Source organism: Brachyistius frenatus, unplaced genomic scaffold (assembly GCF_029030835.1).
Source record: "Brachyistius frenatus isolate BFR_SWC_R1_liver_20210118 unplaced genomic scaffold, ASM2903083v1 Contig_4, whole genome shotgun sequence".
Taxonomy (NCBI): Eukaryota; Metazoa; Chordata; class Actinopteri; family Embiotocidae; genus Brachyistius; species Brachyistius frenatus.
The window spans coordinates 7,932,255-7,954,505 of NW_027210603.1; the positions used below are offsets into that span (position 1 = coordinate 7,932,255).

The 22,251-nt window shown below is 40.4% G+C and overlaps 2 protein-coding genes across 2 annotated transcripts; both read left to right on the plus strand.

Annotated features, from left to right (window-relative positions):
- The first annotated feature begins 1,053 nt into the window (after positions 1 to 1,053).
- cyld2 (cylindromatosis (turban tumor syndrome) 2) lies at positions 1,054 to 9,137 on the plus strand. The gene is made up of 14 exons (XM_069713766.1): positions 1,054 to 1,181; positions 1,510 to 2,002; positions 2,336 to 2,465; positions 2,957 to 3,204; positions 3,286 to 3,454; positions 4,130 to 4,262; positions 4,458 to 4,562; positions 4,818 to 4,897; positions 5,027 to 5,093; positions 5,208 to 5,340; positions 5,434 to 5,542; positions 5,656 to 5,774; positions 5,865 to 6,069; positions 6,340 to 9,137. Exons 2-14 carry the CDS (start codon positions 1,568 to 1,570, stop codon positions 6,543 to 6,545), a joined length of 2,139 nt encoding a protein of 712 aa, XP_069569867.1. The 5' UTR covers positions 1,054 to 1,181; positions 1,510 to 1,567; the 3' UTR covers positions 6,546 to 9,137.
- A 1,767-nt stretch (positions 9,138 to 10,904) lies between these two features.
- Positions 10,905 to 21,762, plus strand: top1a (DNA topoisomerase Ia). Its single transcript, XM_069713797.1, has 21 exons — positions 10,905 to 11,023; positions 11,472 to 11,496; positions 13,597 to 13,693; positions 13,852 to 13,972; positions 14,570 to 14,622; positions 14,722 to 14,814; positions 14,911 to 14,983; positions 15,183 to 15,274; positions 15,405 to 15,520; positions 15,651 to 15,772; positions 15,885 to 16,007; positions 16,387 to 16,574; positions 16,673 to 16,817; positions 17,123 to 17,266; positions 17,481 to 17,666; positions 17,746 to 17,814; positions 17,989 to 18,103; positions 18,343 to 18,470; positions 19,872 to 19,966; positions 20,052 to 20,201; positions 20,360 to 21,762. Exons 1-21 carry the CDS (start codon positions 10,991 to 10,993, stop codon positions 20,460 to 20,462), a joined length of 2,271 nt encoding a protein of 756 aa, XP_069569898.1. The 5' UTR covers positions 10,905 to 10,990; the 3' UTR covers positions 20,463 to 21,762.
- Positions 21,763 to 22,251: the final 489 nt, after the last annotated feature.

Consider the following 22,251-nt stretch of genomic DNA (forward strand, 5'->3'; position numbering starts at 1 on the left):
AATCATATTCAGTGGTTGACCTTTTGTTTTTATTGCTGTTACATTCGTCATATGCTATCTTAGTAATCGTCTCTTTTCTCAATTCTCCCCCATCAGCCGAGGAAACGTGGCCTTGATGGATGCTGAAAAATATGAGGGCTGTTATGTAAAGCTGATGTACAACCAAGATACTGTCAGACATGCATGATGGCTGCGTCACAGGAAGGGACATGTCACATGTGTTAGGTCTGGACAAATATGTCACTCAAGGCGTTGCACTCTGGGCATTGGTTACTGTAAACATTTATCTCACTGCTGACATTGTTTTTTGTGGGTACCTGTCGGTAATATTCTAGTGAGCAGATATGGTAACCGGCCATGTTTTTTTTGTTGTTGTTTTTTTAAATGGAAAGTAATCTTCAGTAAGCAACAAAATTGAGATTTTGTCTCCATCACACCTTATTCTTGGAGTTTTAAAGTTGATCTCGATATCAAATTAAAGGACACTGTGCAGTTTTTGTAGGAGAGAAGACAAGATAGAGTCAAATAACATTTTAAAATGTATCACTTAATCTAGCTGAGCAGAGGACAACATCAGTCTCTGTAACAAAAACCTCTCCTCTGTCTCAGAAAATGTAATCAGTAATATATGATGTTGACAGATTTCGACTTTAATATGCATGACAATGTTCACAAAATATTTATGCGGAGAGCTACTTAAACTCCAAATAATTAAAAGTGGCAACATTTGGTGCATGAAATGCTGATCTTTGTTGAGGAAAATAACCTACGTTTGTCTGGACGTTAGGTTGAAAGAACTTTGGGCAAACCCCATGTGTCATAGCCGAGTTTACAAGTACTTTATTTTTATTTTTTTTGCTTTTAATGATCAATTCAAATATGCATAGCAAGTATGTATAATCGACTGTACATTGATCAGGAAGAAACGATTCTTCATGAATCTACTCTCGAGTGATATCCGCAGCAAAACAAAATTCAGATCAAAGTCTGTGAAAGTTGCGCTGAGAGGACAGCTTCAGGGCGGAGACACTGCGCGCTATCAGGTGGGCGTCGTCGGTCACATGCAGGTCAGTATTTAAACACCTGCTGCTCAATCTTCCGCTTCAGAAGTGTGCTATTATTTCATGCAGGAACAGTGGATTAATCGGTCATCTATTAATGCTTTTTGACAAATAAAAACAGTAAGTAAGCCTTTTTTTTTTTTAATTTTCGAAGGCTAAACTATTTATCATGATTAAAATGTTTTAGCAGGTCGATTTGTTTAATTAAAGAGGTGGCGTATTCTACATCCTGTTTCCAAACTAGCTCGTACAAGGAGTGCGTTATAGGCATTTCCTATATTTGCAGTAGGCTACATTACGTTATATGTCATGGGGTCAGGTGTTTTTCTGACACAATCAGTACCTTTGCTTAGTTTTTATTCTAAATTTGAGTAAGATTTCTTTGTTATAATTAACATTTGTTAGAAGCTTGGCCACAGTGTAATGTACTTTTATTGAATTTCTACAGGTTAAGTGCTTCCATAAACACAATACCAACCCTACACTGCTGGCCAACTGGGGTTTCAATGGAGCCCAAAACTGTGGTAAACGAGACATTTTTCATCGTCCTTCGCGGGAAGTCGAGGAAAGGCTTCTGCCGAGGATGCATCGGTCGCATCGAGTCGGAGACGCAGCGTGGAGAGCTGACGGGGCTCCTGTACTGCACCGGCAGCACCGCGGGGATCCCGAAGAGCGGAGGCATCGTCAGGAGGGAGGACACGTACCCACTGACCCGCCACCAGGCCCAGCTCATGCTCTTCGTTCCCGTCGTAAGCAAACGCCTGGAGCTGCTGTGTAACCCCCAGCTGTTCTCAGCCATCTGTGAGTTGTCTCAGGATGACCTGGTGGTGGTGAAGCACAAGAAGGGCCACCTTCCCGGGATGGTGAAGAACCTGATGCTGGTTGGAAGGAAAGAGAACAAAGAGGATCTGCACATGTTGGGCTTTGAAGTGGAATTTGTGGTGGGTTAAGTGTTTTTTTTTTTTTTTTTTTTATTTCTTTGCAGGCTCAATGTGAGGATATCAATAGTGTACAAAGCTATTATCAGGTTTCATTATAACTGCACATGCACACTAATACAACCTCAAATGTACCAAGACAAGGATAACCATGCAATCCTCCGGGATCTGTGTTATTGGGCAAACTTATCAGTCAAGCTTGTCAGCGAGATGCATAACTCACAATGTTATTAGCGCAATTGTATGCACGCATACGAGTGTTTGCTTGTGTTCTGTACATGGAGGCTATGTTTGCTTTGCAGTAACTGTTTTTTTTTTACTTTGTCTCCTTCACAGGACACTGATCACAACTTGTCCTCCAAGAAACCTGGTCCTCTGCCCCTCTTCAGTGCTGCAGACATCATTCAGGTGGTCCCATCATACTCTTCCCCCCGTGGACTGCACTGGAGAGACAGCAAATGTGGAGGCAAGTAAAATGGTGAAGGTTAAAGCTTATCAGTTTTATACATGGTTGACAAGTGACATTTTTCAGCCATGTGATTAGTGGTGTTGGTATCCTTGATTTTATCTAAAGAAATCCTTTTTTCATAATGAAACTAAACATAATGCTGTTTTGGTTCAAAAAACAAAATGTTAGTCACTCTTCAGTCCCAACAGCAAATGCTTTCTGAAAAATGTAAAAGTTTGACCGAACACCTGTCACTCCAGAGGAGTTGCAGGAGAACCAGTCCCAGTACACAGCTGGAAAAGCTGGTCCTGTTGCTGTGGAATGCAGAACAGTGAATTCATCACGTGGGCTAACATTTTTGCACATTGCGCATTCTAAACTGTCTACATACCTCTTGTGTAGACTTGTGCCGTGTTAGCTGGAGGTCAATCCAGTGAGGCAGCATGTGACGAACATGTGTCCTATGACTTTCTAACCACCCCCACACACACTCCCTTATCTGCCTGCAGATCTAAACAGGAAAGCGGTGGCGCGCATCAATTCCATGCCAAATATTGGATCTCGTGTACGACAAGTGGCAAGGAACCACACCGAGCAGAGTGTCATTCAGAACCAAAGTCTGAGCACCTGTCATGTGCCTTTGGAGGTGGGATCCATCGTGGAGGTGGTTTCCAACTCGGGGTTCACAGTATATGGGGTCATCCAGTGGTTGGGGGTCCCTGCAGGAAAGACTGATGAATGGGCTGGGGTCGAATTAGTAAGTGACTATAATTTTGGACGGGTATGCTTTCTATCAGCCATCTATCTATCGTATTTATTTTGTATCTCGTTGTTTCAGGACTATGAGGTGAATGGCTGCTCTGATGGCATTTACGGAAGTCAGAGGTATTTCACCTGCAAAGGGAACAGGGCTTTGTTTGTTCCCATCACAAAGTGCAGCCCTGACAGCAGGTTACTCTGCTCCTCTACAGGACGGGAGACCCTGAAACCCACCGAAATGCCTCCAGGTGAGACACTTCTCCTAGTTTGGTGAAACATGCATACACAAGACATTAAAATGTATACACTGCACACAGTAGTTGCTCTTGTTCAGTGAACTTCTTCTATTATAATAACTAAAATGAATTCAGTGTTGCATTTCACTGTACAAAATATAATGAAGCATTTGGTTTAACGTCCCTCACAATTTACCATATGGAACAATAGTGGACTCCATATTAAACTGCACAAGAATAAAAGTGCCGAACAGGAAGTTTTGCAAACTAAACTTTTGATCAGTGTGCCAGTATTATGTAAAGTTATTACATAAAGCTGTCGGGATGGATATTTCAAATTCCTGTTGCTCCTTGTTGTGTAAAACTGTGTATCACATTACCTGTCAATTGTGTGATACTCAGTGCAAAAATAAATCAGGCTTTCCAAATAGTTGCACTGACTTCAACACCCTTCTGCCATTTGCATGATTATTTCACTCAGTGATATGACGGTGCTATCTGAAACGATGGAAACTTTTTATCAATGGAACATGTTTGACATAACTTTGAGCTTCTGGCTTGGAAAAGCAGATTTATTATTTCGCTTACAGGCCTGCGTTATTGTCCAGTTGGAATGCGTTTAAGCTCGATAAAGAGACCCGTGTCATTTAACCATAACATCCGTGTTGTTTTTTTTTTTTTTTGTAGTGTTTCCATATGAGGAATCAGAAGAGGATGCACCACCTGTCCCTGAATCAGAGGCATTGTCTTTGTTAGTAGGAAGAATGAAGGGGATTCAGGGTCACATTAACTCCTGTTACCTTGATGCCACACTTTTCAGGTAAAACCAGTTTGCCACCCTTCAGGCCATTTAATTCTCCTGTAACACACATTACAAACTCAGCTCAGATTCACTTTAATCTGACATTATCTAAAGTTATTTCATTTCGAGGAGATCATGTACAACTAAGTGAGCAAGGTGAACTGTATTCAGATAATCGCAGAGTTGATAAACAACATGGTTTTCTCTCCTCAGTTTCTTTACTTCATCTGTGACCCTGGATAATATCTGCCAGAAACCTGCTGACACGGCGCAACCCGTAGCCTGCACTCTGAGAACAATCGTCAACCGTTTACGCAGGTATGAACATTTTATGGCTTTTACTATCATGAAGAGTCCAAGACAAAGACGTAATGAAATATTACATAATTTCAACTAGTAAACAAATACTCCCAGTTCCTATGTCCCAATGGTAATATGCTCACTAAGTTACAAAGTGCAGTTGTGAAAAGTTTAGGTGTATCTTTGTTTATTACAGTGTGTTTTGGTGTATGTAGATATTACAGAGTGCGAGTTCTTGCATTTCCTCACTGATAACTAATGTATTAATTGCAGACAAGGGTTTGTCCCTGCAGAGAGTGTGATGAATTTTCGTAAACAACTTGGTTGTGACACCTTTCGGACAGAGGAAAAAGGTACACACCCATATCTTGTAACATACGTTGTTAAATATGTATTTTCATAGATTGTCTTTGCAACTGAGGCCCTCTGTTACAGTTCTCTATGATTTCACTTTTTTTTTTATTTGCCTTGCCTCAACACAGACCCAGAGGAGTTCATCACAGTCCTCTTTCAGAAGGTGCTTTGCATTGAGCCACTGCTCAAGCTCAGGTATGATCCTGAGCCGCCCAGTATTGAATGTCCTGCCCTATTTGGCTTTGTATAGAAGACAAATTTCCCCGCCTGGGTATTAAGTGTTATCTTTTGTTATCTGCATCTCCTTAGATCGAAACGAGAAACGTCTCAGGGTGCGTACACCTTCCAGATCTTTCTGGAAAAAGAGCAGTTGGGATCGATGCCCACCGTCCAACAGTTGCTGGACACATCCTGCCTGTCAGGTGACCTCAAATTTGAAACGGTGAGCCCTCTTCTTACAAGAAAAAGAGTGTGTCTATCAAGTTTTCCTCTGTAGTCTTGTAACCACAGGGTGCCTCTCTCATTTGTCCCTCAGATGCCGTCCTGTCTTATAGTTCAGATGCCGAGATTTGGAAACAAGTACAAGATGTTTTCTCATATCATTCCCTCCAAGGAGCTGGACCTCACAGATCTCCTTTACAACTGTGAGAAACATATAATACGATCTTATTCAAATCATACATTGTATTGAATGAATACTGTGTTTTTTGCAGATCTTAAAGATGCTTATATATATATCACCTTCTTTCTTCAACAGCTCCAAGGGAATGCTTCGTCTGTGGGCGTTTGGCAGAGTACGAGTGTCTTCAGTGTCTACCAGATCGCAAACTTCAGCCAGGAAGAGTCAAACAGTACTGCCCTACCTGCAACACACAGGTAAACTTCATGGCTATTTTAGATTTCAAGTATTGCACTGATCACACTTAAAGTGTAAAATCTCCTACCTACCCTCTGTTTGTCTTTAAGGTGCACACCCATCCCACACGGCACGGTCACTCTCCCTGTGCTCTAGCGGTACCAGCAGATGAAGCCACTGCTGGTCCTGTGCCCAGGCACATGATGCAGCTGTTTGCTGTGCTCTGCATTCAAACCAGCCACTATGTGTCCTTTGTCAAATATGGCTCTGATCCTCACTCCTGGCTCTTCTTTGACAGCATGGCAGACAGATGTGGTAAGATAGACTACCACTTATTTCAGTCATTTAAAGGTATTTTGTAGTTTGACCTTGAAGCGACTGAAATTACCCTAAAGGAAATGTCATTCTGATGTTCGTGCAAACACTGACTTTACTTGGGTCACCCATGACTGCTTATTTTTTTCTGATAACGCAGCCTCGGCAGTGTTAGATAAAGGCACGGTCAAGAGCAACTCTGACGTCTGTGACTGTCCTTTTATCTCCTTCTGAGCTGATGTCTAATCTTCAGGCCACTCTTCATCATAGGTGTCGATCAAAGTGGCTACAACATTCCCGAGATCCGAGCTTGTCCGGAGCTGGGTGACTTCCTGTGCCAGCCAGAGGAGAAGTTGGCAGCGACCCACCCTTCCCAGGCTCCTGAACTAGTGCGCAGGCTGCTGTGCGACTCCTACATGTTTCTATACCAGAATCCAGCCACGCCACTTTCAAAGCCAAACAATCCTGAGCCTTAAACGCATGCGAGGATGAGGATACAGCGTTCCATAACGGTGCCTTTAATAACCTTACATCAGCTTTTCTGCACTTTATTACGTCCAAACAGCAGGAACTGAAATGGATGCTGTTAACATCAAGAAAAACAATGTTGTTGAAGAGGAAAAATATTAACTGATCTTTGTCAAAGCTGATGTTAATCTGTAAGAAATGAAAACAGTGAAAATATAACACTGAACTCATTATGATTGGAATTTTGTCTTGCTGTGATAAGTGATTATTTATGCCAAGATTGTTAAAGGAAATTGTGGCATGTCGATGATTTTTATGACTTTATTCTTAATATTTCTATTGCCCATTATTTGGCAAATTAAAGATAAATTCACCCAAGCTCTGGGTGAAATCTTTGTATGGTGTTGCATAATTTTAACTCTGAATAGTCACTTGGGACCTAAAGAAGTTACTGAAGCCTCAGATCACAAACTGGGCTTTTTTTTAAAAAAAAAAACGTGTTGTTGCTGAACTATCATGCAAACGGAAGATGTAAAATGTAAATTTATATTTGTACATTTTACTATAAACAAATGTGCACATCACTGGATCTGCAATATAGTTAAACAATAGAAAGTGAATCAGTGGACATACTGACACATGATTTTAATACCTAAAAAAATCATGCATGCACAATTACAGTCTTGTTCAGTCTTAATCAGTGTAGAGAATGCATTTGTATCTGTTCAATCTGCTAACTTAGAAGGGGTTAGGTGCTAGAAGTGTGAATGAAAGCGTATGCGTCTTGACAGAATCCTGTTGCTGTGTTAGTTACTTGCATACTAATACTCACTATTTTGAGTGCATAAGTGCGTTCCATGGTTCATACTGACAAGTATGGAAACATGCAGCATACAATGGCTGTGTTCCAAATGACTTACTTCCCTTACTTTCTTCCCTTGGTTCACTCATATAGAACTCTTGCATTTTAGCACTCTTACTAGTGTATTGCTTAAATTTCTTAAATTTCAACAGAGTTGAGTTTTTTTTCGTACACTGTCCTTCCACTCCGTTAAGATCCCAAGTGGTGACCAGGATGACTATGGTCTTCTATACGCGGTATTCATAGCTTTGGTTATTTTTTAATATCAGAACAGGGACCTCACATTCCCGCTTGCTGGGCTTTCCCACGTATGTCAGGACCTCTCATTTCTCTTGAGTGCAACATTGAGTATACAGCTGATCGATTTCTATATAAGGCTGTGTTGGATTTTTATGCATTTTCTTTAGCAACCCTCCAAATGTGAAGTCTGAGCCTGCGGATGATTTTGACCACTCTCCCAAAAACAAGAAGTCTCTGTAAAGAGAACGAGATGATGATAACGAGTAAGTGGTCGCTGCCATTCGACTTTCTCTGTTGGTGCAGTCATCCATATGACCAAAGTTTGATCTGTCAGACTTGTAATGGGGGATTTCTTGATTTAAAATCATACACTGTCCTTATGCACTTGTAGGAAGTTGATTTTGTTAGGTAATAATCAATAATATGTACTCTCACACCCTCCTCTGGACAAAAATTTGTTTGCTTTAACCAATGTTTACTCAGAGCTACCTTCAAGTCTGACTAAAGTATTTGTCTCAAACAGAGAAATACTTACCAGTATTTATGCATGTAAGCACATTATTGTCTTAAAAACTATTATATGTTGACAAGTGTTGATGAAAAGTATTTAGATGTAGTAGACTGCACACACATATTAAAGTTTAAGTGACTAATAGCCAAAGAACTAAAACTAATTTTAATATGCTGGTGTTTTCAGATGCTAGTGTATTCAGATTAGATTTACTGTTCAATGGTCACCCGTCAATGACTTTATGTAGATCTAGTACATATTAAAAAATTTAATATCTGAAGATGATCAGCAAAATCAGATGACATGACATCAAAAGCCACTTTTCAGAATAATAACCGCCTGAAACCATACCTTTGACTTTTAGTTCACCATGACATATTAACTCCATGCTTTGGCTTTAAGTTGTTATGTGATATGCCTGTTGGCTCTCAAGGTTGTGGAGGGCAGGACAGACTCCTGTCTGTTACATGCCACACATTATGGCCTACACCATTTTTTAAATTGCTACTAGCACCAGCACCATGATCCCCAAGCCCTGCAGGCTTTACATTTGGGTCATTCACACTTAATTAACATGCATGGCAATTTCTTTAGATTATATTTGTAAGTGACCTGTGGTGGATGTAACCTTTTGTTAGGGTATGTCACAGAAAAACTAAGGAGAATAACTTGATAAACATGGCATAAGGGTGAATGAAATGAAATGACAAGAAAAAGTAAGTGAAAGGACAGACCTGTTCAGACATGATAGTATGGATGGTTTTTAAATTATTTCATTTGATATGTACAAAGAGTTACTGCTTCCTTTAGTTCTCGTTCACTTGTAAATTCAAGTGAATATAAACAAGTGGAAGCTGAGTCTGCCCCTGGTACATGTGGACCTCTCTCAGTGTTGTGATTTTGTTTTTGTTTTAACAAAATTTATTAACAAACACAAGGATTTACAAAAAAACATGTTAAAATAAAAGGAAAAAAATAATACAGGAGGGTCATAATTAAAAAATAAAATGTAATTATTTTAAAATACTGAAACTCTTTGTGGCTTTATGTTTTTTCTACAAATTCGATTAGGGTGCTATATTGTTTGAGTTCAATAGTAAAACGATTGAAGCGGAGTTTCGATGCAATCCATTTGAATTTGTTGTTGGAAAAATTACTCAGAGGCTTGGTTCAAAATCAAACATATCGGACATTTACTCTTGCAAGAAGGAGAAAATACATGCACCCTCAAAGAGAGGTGTCCAGCGATGCTCCCAGATCTCCTCCGTAGGGCAGCTTTTATACAGTGTGACAAACAGTTGACGGTCACCCCCATTCCCTTTGTATCTGCTTTCGTATGGTAATACTGACTTGGTTGTAGGTCACAAGATAAGGACACACGGGAGTCGTCAATTAGATGCGGAAAGTAAAACAAAAAGAATCACTTGCAAATAAGAGAGAAAACAAAAGAGTTTTCGGAGCCACAATGCAAACGAGAGGAAGAGACAAATCTTTTTTTCCATCATTTGTGTATGTGGAATTTCCCCAGGAAGATTAATAGTTGCACAACTTAGTTCATATTATTATCTAAATCAAGAAATACAAACTACAAAATCACATTAAATACGTTAATCTGTAAAAATTTTTTTTTACAAATTTTGCTGTTTAGAAAATGCATGTGAGTGTTCACAGTGAAGAAAAAGGTGAAATGTTGTTTCTCTGTCCAAGTTGCAAAAATTTGCAGGAATAATCAATGTATAGTTTAAACCTTTCCAATACTCATTTCGCAGGATAAATTCGGTGTAAAATCTTGAAAGACGCTTCTTTTACTTTATTACTAACACAATACTTATTAAGAACACAGCAAACCTTTTTCAACTGTAAATCACTTCTAATAGAAGACCAAAAATAAGTTTGCTGCAGAGGGCGTAGCACAGTCCAAAGCTTTTCTGATATGTCTGTTACATTGTTTATTCCGAACATCAATATATAATATATTATATTGTATATAATATATATAGATATATACTGTATATATATACGGTATATGGTATATACTGTATATGCTGTGCATTTTATATTTTATATTTTTTACTGCTATTTTATTGCTTTCTATTATTCTATTATTATTATCTTATTGCTTCCTGTATGCTGCTGTAGTGAAAAAATTGTAAGATTAATAAAGTAACTACCTAATCTAATCTAATCTAATCTAATCTAATCTAATCTAATCTAATCTAATCTAATCTAATCTAATCTAATCTAATCTAGCCTAACCTAACCTAATCTAAAATTTTATTTTATACACTTTATTAATCCCCGAGGGGAAATTTCTTCACTACAGCAGGGGGGCTCTCAGGGGGGAGATGCTGCAGCAGGCTGCCACTAGCGCGGTGCCAGGTAACCTGACCTGAGGTGCATGTTTTTGGATGATGGGAGGAAGCCGGAGAACCCGGAGAGAACCCACGCAAGCACAGGGAGTGCTAACCTAACCTAACCTAACCTAACCTAACCTAACCTAACCTAATCTAATCTAATCTAACCTAACCTAATCTAACCTAATCTAATCTAACCTAACCTAACCAATACCTCCAAATGAAAAAAAAGAAAAAGAAAAGAAAGGTGCTTGGAGGTGATGTTTGTGCTCCTCTGAGTGTGACCACGGTGTTCCTGAAGAGGAGGAGTTACGCTGCGGCCCGTACCATTTAAATTAAGGCGCATGCGCAGTGGTTCACATTCGGGACTTGACGCTGACACAGCCGGGTCTTCCTCCACTCTGCCTGTCGCTCGTCGCCGGTGTGCGCTAACCCGCACGTTTTACCAACAGTAGATCTGTTTTTTAATCCGACACTTTTAAGGACATGAGCGGGGACCACTCCCACCACGAGGGCCAGGTATCGTTGAACACGTTTTATCCGACGTCATCCCGGCGGTTTACTAAACGTTGCGTTAACTCGGCTAACTGTGGATCGGACCTGCTAGCGCGCGTTAGCCGGCTTGTTGTTCATCGTTTTTAGTTGTCAACAAGCATCGAGACAGAAAAAGTTTCAGTCGCGTTTATTTGTTCGGCGTGTGAAGAAAACGCGCCGTCCCGGTTGTCGTTTGGGTTCGCGGGAGGTTTGGACGTGAAACTCTTCAGCGCTGCACTATTTTGACGTTAGCTTTAGCCGGTGTTAGCCCGCTAGCCGCATCGACCAGACAGCGGAGCGGGCTAGCCTGTAGCTAGCCGTGCAAGCTAACACACACACACACACACACACACACACACAAGTTCAAAGTTAGTTAGCCGGCTAGTTAGCGGCGACATTTACACATTTAACATCTTGTTTCTTGGTTTTTCAGGTCGACTGCGGCTCCCGGATCAACGGTGAGTTCACAACGTGAAGCGAGCGAGTGGAAACGAGGGTTTTGTTTTTTGTTTTCCCCTCAAAGAGTCCCGACTTGTCTTCACGGGTCCAAATGTAACATCACGTTAGTTCCCCAGCAGAGGACAGAAATGGCGTCCAGAGACTAAGTCCTCTGTCTCGCTCACAAGCGCCTATTGTTCAAAAGGGAGGTCTCGTAGAAGCTCGTCCGAACCTGCTTCGGTCGCTCCGGCTCCGTTTTCGCACACAGCCGGATGTGTTTTACCAGTTGACCGTGTCGACACGTCTCGGCGGGCTGGTTTTAGTGGCACATTTCCCTCCTGAAAGTGAGGGTTTGGGGGTTGAGGACTTAGTCTCTGCGCCATTTTCTTTTTTTTTTTTCGGTGAAGCGGCCTGACTGCTGCACGCTGAACCGGGCTGGGGAGCTCAGATGGCCGCGTAGAGGAGGAGGGCGACGGGGTAGAGCTCCGTTAAGATCCCCGAGAGGTGAACCGGGATGACTGCGGTCTTTTTTTTATTTTTTATTATTTTATATACGTGGTTGTTCACAGCCTGGGTTATTTATTTATTTATTTCAGATCAGGGATCTCACATTCCCACATGCTGGGAGAAAGTGGGTCGTTTTTTTTAAGTTGGATCCACATTTAGCTGTCAACACATCAAGGCAGGAAACTTAATTTCCACATTTACACTCTGCAGGTCTTAACAGCGTCTCGGACAATAGGTGTTTATTATAGTGTCTTGAAGTGAAAACGGTGACTGTTTTAATACTATTATCACAGGTCTGTTTAAGATTTAGGAAAAAAAAAATGCAGCATATTAAACGAAACACTGATGACTAGGGAAGTACATTTGGTTTTATTTGAGTCATTTTTAATATGGCTACGTACAACCCAAGACAATCTCAAGTATGTCTAGTTCTGGACAAATTGTTCAGTGTTTTTGAGAAATCATAGAGACCAAACTTAAATGCTAATTTATCTAAACTGAGTAGTTTTTTTTTTTTAATCTTTATTTTTAAAATTCAACAAGACGACTGTGTAAGTCCACTTTTTGTGTATTCATTCATCAGCAGGGAACATTTGTCTGTGGTACTTGAAGGGTACTTGTGGTGGCTGTTTTCTTTTCAGACTGGGACAAATAGTCCTATGATATATTATTTGACTTTACCTTGTTCAAAAAGTTTACACTTTTCTTTTCAGGATTTGCTTACTGGCAAAAACTGTACTTAGGTTTTTAATGTCAAACAACCCTTGCATTGAAATAAATTACACAGTAATCTGAATAACGCACTGAATATATTTTAAATAATGGATAAACAAAGACAACTCGTTTTAAGATAACTACACTGAGCAATCACAGCCAAGAGGGAAGTCAGTTTTGGGTTAAGTGATCTTTTTTTGTGTGCGAGCTGTGTTTAATCAGTTTCCTTTTAGGACCTGTTGGTAGACTAGCTGTCAGCCCTATGGCCTACTTGTGCCTGGGTCTGAAGCTTTGAGTCCCTTAAAGCATTTAGACTTGAGTTGGTGTTTTGTTTATGGCAATGTTAAGGTGTCTGGTATTTCATTTTGATAGTTGACTCTTTTTTATTACATTGTGGTTATTTTTTTTCCCCCTGCCTTGGATTACACATTAAAGATGGTTGAAAGCCTTTTGTTGTTCCCTTGCATGTTTCAGCCTGTCAGTTGTTTCATGTTGTCTCCAAAAATGAGGCTCATACAGGCAGTAGGAGGTGCTGTGCTACTGTGTCATAGACTTTGTTTGCAGCCTGCATGACATTCAGATTGTGGTGCGTGTCCAAACCTCTTCAGTAATTATTTTATTCAGAAGACTTATGTGGGTGGACTTTAAGTGCTTCTGAGCTAATTTGAGTTTTGTCTTTCTTGGGCTGTCCACTCCAGCCCCTGTTTGAAGGGGGCACTTTTTTCTTTGACATTTGTGTATAGAATGATACCAGTCATACTTTCACTCTCAGATGTTGGTTTTAATCCACGTAAAGACAATTATACCCATTTTTATTTTTTATTTTTATTTAGTCAATTGTAGCTTTGCTTCAGTTTCCTGTTTCACCTTTTGAAGACAACACTTTTTTCTTCTCATAGATTCTCACAGGCATAGAGACAAGTATAAGGAGAAGGAACACAAACATAAGGACCACAAGAAAGATAAGGAACGGGAGAAATTTAAGCATGGCAACAGGTATTGTATGTGCTTCCAGACTCTACATAAATGCATGTTTCTGGAGATGCCCATTCAGAGGAGACATAAGACATACTTGGTCACTGCAGTACATTTTGGATTAAATGGTAGAAGCTGAGACACCCTAGATTAATTGTTGTACATTTGTCAAACTTTAGCGATCACAAGGACTTCTCGGATAAGAAATACAGAGATAAGGAGAAGGAAAAGATGAAGCACAAAGATGGCAGCGCAGACAAATACAAGGACAAGCACAAGGAGAAAAGGAAAGAAGAGAAGGTGAATTACCATGCAAATAATTACTGGAAGAGTCCATGTGTGTTTGTGCATGTAACATTTATGAATTCCCCAATATTAAGCTGACGAGATAAGACGACTGTTTGTATTGGATCACTTCTGCTAGATTTGAAAAATCTGTCGTCTAAATCAAGACATGGAAATCACTATTTGTGGAACTGTTTTGGGTCCACGTCATTTGAGATGTGTAAAAACTGCTGTGCGTCTATTTTAACAACATTAAGAGTGTTTAGCTTTAACCTTGACACAAAAGTACGCACAGTTAGTCTAAAAATTCAGCCAATGTTGATGCCAATTTGTTTATAATATTACAGACAAGCTATTTCATATCACTATGATGGTGACCAAAAAGAGATGACAGTATCTTAAAGGTTTATTTTGTACCACTTACAATTTCCATGACATGTTTTATGCAGACAAGTTAATTCATACAACCTGTGTATTCAAATTGCATTAGATTTAAGGACCATATAGTACAATATTTGCTAAATGCCAGTTTGCTAGCTTTTATGTGGACATCGGTCTCGTTTCCTGTCACACTAAAGGCTTTTCCTTCTTAACATTGTGTAAACATTTCAGATGAAGTCCCTTGATGGCAAAGTCAAAAAGGAAAAAGAGAACGGCTTTCCCAGGTATGTCAGGACCTCTCATTTCTCTTGAGTGCAACATTGAGTATACAGCTGATAAATTTCGATGAGGCTGTGTTGGATTTTTTGCATTTTCTTTGGCAGCCCTCCAAATGTGAAGTCTGAGCCTGAGAATGATTTTTACCACTCTCCCAAACATGAGAAGTCTCTGAAAAGAGAACGAGATGATGATAACGAGTAAGTGATCGCTGCCATTCGACTTTCTCTGTTGGTGCAGTCATCCATATGACCAAAGTTTGATCTGTCAGACTTGTAATGGGATTTTTGTTTTAGCTCTGAATTCAAGCCTAAGAAAATAAAGACTGAAAATGACAAGAAGGCCAAGAAAAGGAAACCAGATGAAGAGGTAAGTGAAGGCCTCCAGCAGAATGCAGACTTGGGTTTTCTCTCGAAGCTTTTCTCTGGTGTGTTTTCGGAAAGCTAAAGGTGAGAAATCACCTGAAGAACTGTGGAGACCCGAGTTTCATCCTGATGTTGATACTGAGCAGTTTTCTTCTGTCTGTTTGGCAGTAAGCAAACTTGAATTCTTTCTCTTCTTTTTTTAGGACATGAAGTCCAAAAAGACAAAAAACAAAAAAGGACAAGTTATGGATGGAAAAAAGAAAGCAAAGAAAGAGCCAGAGGAAAAGTGGAAATGGTGAGTTACTCCTCTTTACCACTGGCGTTATCATGCTGACAAGTGTGGATGAGTGTTTGTTGTTACTGGCTTTAATAGAGTCTGATATCCTGGATCTCCTAATTGAGTTACATTATTTGGATCTTTCAAGGTGGGAAGAGGAGAGATACACAGACGGTGTCAAATGGAAGTTCCTGGAACACAAAGGGCCGGTGTTTGCACCGCCCTATGAGCCGGTTCCTAGCCATGTTAAGTTTTATTATGATGGTAAGATTCTAGTTTGCTCAGGAGTGCTCGCGGTTTATATCCGTGGAGGGCCTTGTGATGGCAGGTGTGAATGTCAGTGGCTGATGAGGCTTACAGACGTTTTTGTTTGTTTGTTTGTTTTTTTTTACAGGTAAACCTGTGAGGCTCAGCCCAGAGGCAGAAGAAGTGGCCACATTCTTTGCCAAAATGCTGGACCATGAGTACACCACAAAGGATATCTTCCGTAAAAATTTCTTTAAAGATTGGAAAAAGGTAGCGAAAAAAACATGCTCTGTAATAAATGAAATTGCAGCTGTCCTTTTTTTAAAGTAGATCTTTAAGAGTCTTGTAAGTAACTAAGATTTTATGCATTTGGTTGACACAGGAAATGACTTCAGAAGAAAAGTCCAAAATCACAGACCTGAAGAAGTGCAACTTCACTGAGATGAGTGACTACTTCAAGGCCCAGTCTGAAGCCAGGAAAGCCATGACAAAGGAGGGGAAACAGGTCTGCTACTCTGTCTGTCTGTCTCTGTGTCTTCAGTGAGCCTTACAGTATAATGTCCTTTTAAAAGAGAGCTCTACTGTTCAGACTATTTTCTCTCCTGTGTTGTGATTACATAGAGTTATATACTTGATAACATGAGTGTTTCAGAAAACCCTTTGTCTTAATTTATCACTTTCTAACCCCACACATTTTTGACACTTGATCTGAATGAACTGTTACTCAGGAAGAAATCAACTGAGATTGCCACATAGATCAATGTGCTGCAAGGAAATTGGCAAATTTAGATGGTGCCTGTGGAAAGTATTTTTCATATTTTGAATCACAGTGACTATTCAAATAACCTAACAAGACGGATTAATGTGGTGTTGTTTTTTTGTAGAAAATAAAGGAAGAAAACGAGCGCCTGTTGCAAGAGTACGGCTTCTGTATCATGGACAATCACAGGGAACGTATTGCTAACTTCCGCATTGAGCCCCCGGGCCTGTTCCGTGGTCGTGGCGACCATCCTAAAATGGGCATGCTCAAACGTCGCATCAGGCCTCAAGACATCATCATCAACTGCAGCAAGTGAGTGAAGGGTTGCTTCCCCCCCTCCCTCAGTGTCGATTAGCTGGTGTGTTGATTCAGTATCTTGATCAAATCTTTTATTAATGTGCTCCTCGTAGGGATTCGAAGCACCCCGCGCCGCCACCAGGCACCAAATGGAAAGAAGTTCGTCATGACAACAAGGTGACTTGGCTGGTGTCGTGGACGGAGAACATTCAAGGCTCCATCAAGTACATTATGCTGAACCCCAGCTCTAGAATCAAGGTAGGCTGATGAGGTCTCTCCTGTACGTGAATGTTTTCAGCTGGTTTAAAATGGGTCTTTTGTCTGAGACTAGGCAGCTTCAACTGGTCAGTGTATGTCTGGAGAAATTGATAAATTCAAAATCCACATTTTGTCACATCAGTGCTTGATTTAAAAAAAAAAAAAAAAAAAAAAGTTACATACAGTATGATATTGATGTCACTTCCTGTCTAAATGGGCCATGTTCGTATGTTTGACATGCAAACATGTGCTCGTCTAATTCATTAGTTGCTCCCGTCTCACTCGTCGACGCCGTTTGTCTGCAGGGCGAGAAGGATTGGCAGAAGTACGAAACGGCTCGTCGACTGAAGAAATGTGTGGACCGTATCAGAAATCAGTACCGTGAAGACTGGAAGTCCAAGGAGATGCGGATCAGACAGAGAGCCGTGGCCCTGTATTTCATCGACAAGGTGAGGATCCATGAAGACCACTGAGGCGCGCACGTGTGGAGATTGAGGGAGTTTAATGTATTGTAACTTTTTTTTTTTTTTTTTTTTTTTTTTCTTTTTTTTTAACAATGACTGTAGCTTACAGGTTTGGTTTAGCGGGTGCTTAAAACTGGCCTCAGTGAGGGAAAAGTCTTTTATAAGCCTGATTTAATCCAACTGCCCTGATGTGCACTAGCTGGCTCTGAGAGCGGGTAATGAGAAGGAAGAAGGAGAGACTGCGGACACGGTGGGCTGCTGCTCGCTGAGAGTTGAACACATCAAGCTCTACCCAGAGAATGATGGTCAGGAGTATGTGGTGGAGTTTGACTTCCTGGGTAAAGACTCAATCCGCTACTACAATAAAGTCCCCGTGGAGAAGAGGGTAAGGACCTTTTATCTTTCTGCAGTGTTAAAGTGTGTAAACTCTGCCTCCACACTGATGTTTGATCGACTTTTTGTAGGTATTCAAGAACCTTCAGTTGTTCATGGAGAACAAAGAGCCTGATGATGACCTGTTTGATCGCCTTAATGTAAGTGAAATCTACTTGTGGAAGGAAACTATTAAATCCTTCAAATCGATTTTGTCTGAAAACATTTAGCGATTGTAAAGATCCTTATTTCAATTGATGGTGCCCGGTGTACCTTTTTGGCAGTCGAAACTTCAGTTTCTTTGTAAATTGATGACACTCTTCGTGTTCCTTTAGACTTCTATTCTGAACAAGCACCTTCAGGAGCTGATGGACGGTCTGACAGCCAAAGTTTTCCGTACATACAACGCCTCAATCACCCTGCAGCAGCAGTTAAAGGAGCTCACAAACGGTACGTCTCGAGCAAAGTTTTGATCTTTTGCTGTCAAAAAAAATATGAAACCAGATTTTACACAATCTGACATGAATCCTCAACGACTCTTCCTTTCTTGAATTAACCGAGAGACACAACAGCCTGTGTTGCCTCTGAAATGTTGGTTTTCAAGTATAATTTTTTAATTTTTTTTTTTTTAAATTTTATGTGGGTTGTGTTTGAATACAGAAAACTGATTACACTCACTGTCTTTCTAGTGGATGAAAACATGCCAGCCAAGATCTTGTCCTACAACAGGGCCAACAGGGCCGTGGCAATCCTCTGCAACCATCAGAGAGCTCCACCGAAGACATTTGAGAAGTCTATGCAGAACCTGCAGACGAAGGTAAAGCTCTGTTTTTGGGAAAATAAGCTTTTAACGGTACCAGAGCTTACACATTTTCTTTGCACTGGTATTTTTGTGGTTTCAAGCACCGAACCCTTTGTGCAATTCTCTTTGGACTGAGTGTTTTGAAACATTTACACTGTGTGAACGTCACCCAGACCTGCTTTAGAATCTGAAACAAATGAGATCAGAATTAATATATTGTGGGACTTTTGAAAATCTTGCCCAGTCCCTCTCTGGTCGTCTTGTAACATTGTCAGTAAAATATGTGCCATGCTGATAAGGCTGGATTTTATAACTTGTTGATTGTATGACTGTTTATCAGGTAACTGGGAAATTATTTTTGCTACTGTGGTGAAGAAACACATTTACAAATCCCCTTTGAAGACAAAATACCACAAATATAGAAAGCGCTTTTATTGAAGTGACACTTAAAGTTTAGTGTGTTGTGGGAATGTGTGGAGAGGCACATTTCAAATTCATGTAGCAGCAGTTTGGCATGAATACTTTAATGAGCACTGACTCACTTGTTGAGTCCTGGGTTATCATTTTGTATCCTAAATCCACCAAAATGTTATTGACATGAGGGTGTGGAGAAAAGAGATGTTTTCTAAAGCGTTAGTTAAAAGATTATGTTGATGGGACAAAGAAGGTGGAAGTCGGCTGCGCCCAGTGCTCACATGAGTCATTTTATAGTTCCTCTTCAAAAAAGGCATTCAGTGACTTACGACAGCGTGAAGGATTTTATTTTTTTGAAAAACTGAAACTGACTGACCAACAGATACCGTAGCACACTGTTGCACAACTGCAACACTTCTGATGGGAAGAAAATGACTTTGTCCATGTCTGTGGGTTTCAAAGCCGTATCCCCGTACAGCATTTGGATAGCTGTGCATTTCCCTGCTGGTAGAGTTGGACCTGTGAGGCTGTTCTCCACTGCTGCAGACACACGGTGTCGCACTCTGGTTTCTCCTTCCCCAGATTTGATACCTGGAGAAGCAACACTTGAAGTCCAGTTTTCGTCCTTCTACCTCTTGCATTTCAACAGTGCGTGTTCAGCTTGTGAAGAAAGTTTGTCGAGTCAGAAGTCTGTCAGCAGGTCACTTTGTCACTCGGCAGGTGAAGCCACCGATTTGAGTTACTGCACGATTTGATTCCCCTCCGAGAGGAATGTTTGCAGATTATCTGATGTTGTCCTGTCCCAACACTGTAGAAGACGTGTTACACTGGCACTTTCTTTATTCAAGATTATCTGATGTTGTGCACGTGGAGTTTTCCCAGAAATGTCCGGTCCTCAAATCTAAGACGACCCACACTTTTTAAAATATAATTTCCAGAAGAAAATGAGTCCATTATTGTCTGCTCTGGACAATCCCTGAGACTCCTCACTGTCGTCCTCAGATTGACGCTAAAAGGGACCAGCTTTCTGATGCCAAGAGAGAGCTGAAGAGCGCCAAGGCTGATGCCAAAGTACGGAGAGATGAAAAATCCAAAAAGTAAGTATTTCGAGGTTTGGTATAGATGTAAAGTTTCCCTGCTCACCACAAGCTTAACCGTTTGCGTGGCTCGTTTCCTCCGTAGGGCAGTAGAGACCAAGAAGAAGGCTGTTCAGAGGATAGAGGAGCAGCTGATGAAGCTGGAGGTGCAGGCGACTGATCGTGAGGAGAACAAGCAGATTGCCCTCGGCACGTCCAAACTCAACTACCTGGACCCTCGCATTTCTGTGGCTTGGTAAGATTATCTTGAATGCTGTGGTGTTGCTGAAGCGTCACCGTTGACGGTGCTTTGCCTAATTTGTCTAGTCGGAGAGGGATGCACAAGTAATGCAATTACACAATGAAGATCTTTGCCCTACATCCCTGTTAACTTGGTCTGCTTGTATCTTGTAGGTGCAAGAAGATGGGCATTCCCGTTGAGAAGATCTACAACAAAACCCAGCGTGAGAAGTTTGCCTGGGCCATCGACATGGCAGACGACGACTTTGAATTTTAAATCCCAGTTTGTGGTTTTAACTATGATACACTTATTTTTTTTTTTTTTTATTGGATACTTGTTTTTTTTTTTTTTTTTTTTTTTTTTTTTTAGCTTAAATGAATTTTGCTCGATGGCCCGACTTGACCAGGATTTTCAGAGAGTTTGAGCAGAAAAGCAGCGGCAACATGGTAAGACGAGATGAGGCCGCTATGGAGTGACAGGAGGGTGTTGTGGGTGGTCTAAACATCTGATCTGAGATCAGGCAACAAGGCTGAACTATACCCACAACTGAGAATCAAGGCATAGTCCCTGTAATTGGAAGACCCTTTTACCTTTTGTCTCTGTCCTCTTTGCGGGGACAACCTGACAATGCCTGAACTTTGAACTCTGTGGTCCTATAGCTACTGTATTCAGCGAAAACAAAAACAGCTTTGTATCATTTTATTTTCTTTGTTCACTCACTCTGTATTTTAGCCCTCCCATGTATTATTAATGAATTCTATATTTTGATAGACAAAGTGAGAATCAAAAGAATTCCTTAACTACACCCACGCGCCTTTCAAGGAAATGAAAATGTGAGCGTTTGTGTGTGTGTGTGTGTGTGTGTGTGTGTGCGCGCGCTCGCATGCATGTGTGTATGAGGGGCTCGACCATGGAAGCTGTCTGTTTGGGTGAATATTTTAAACTGGACTTTGTTGAATTGTTGAGCATGAAAGAGGATGTCTGGGCAGGCAAGAGGGAAAAATACTGCAACAATGTCAATATTTACTTAAGCAAGCAGAATGTGAATATTTTGTTTTACCGCCTCTATCAGGGACTTCGTTTTCAGTGTAAATGTGAACCAATCATTTTTCTCCTTTTGAGTTACAAGCATCTTCTGACTCTCTACATAGCCCTACACCTGATTTTAACTTAATTTAACAATTGTTCCAAGGAAGAAAAAAAAAACAAAAAAAAAACCTCCCATATCTGTTACTTGAAGATAATGATATGATGTATTTAAAGTCAATGGAAAGTGTTTTTCCTCCTAGTGAGGTGTGAGGGATATCAACTTTGCCAAAAGAAAATCACCAAACTGTTACAATTGTAGTCAGGTTTTTAATTGTCATCATTGAGGATAAAGTAATGTAACATTTAATGTGAATAATCAGTTCATTTTATTCCACTCTGCTCCGCTCTTATAGGAAAGTTGATGTAAGTAGCTGTAAAGTCAACATCCTATTCCTGTTTTACCTTTTTTGTCATAGCCTTTGATCATGATTTTAAGTTTTAAGCTCATTGTAGGTTGGAAAAATGAATAAAACCCTACAGGTAAATATACCGTCTACCTTTTGATTTATTTTTAATTTTTTACCCCCAACTCATCTCGGTTTCTCACCTTCAGTAAAGGGATTCTAAGGACCGGCGTTCCTTGTACTGAAATTCCAAAGCACAGCAAGAGAAACGGCTGTCGGTTGGGTTTTAATGGAGGATTTTCCAGACTTGCAGCTCCTCATATTTGTGTCCTCAAACGCATTTGATGATGAGCGTAAGAGTTTCTCAAAAAAAAAAAATTGTCGTCCTTTGGCAAAAGATTGAACAAAATGTAAAGGTAGATGAATAGTCCAGGCAAAATAAATCTAATCCCACAAATTAAACCGCTCTCTAAGAATTATTTGTCTTCAGCTTAAAAAAAAAAAAAAAAAGACCCTGACTTCTTATAACCGTGTACCCCTGTGATGTACTGCTCCTTTTACGCTTTCTTTGGGAACATCTGGGAAAACCCCTTCATTCATTAAACCCACTATCTGCAAAATTCACCACACCT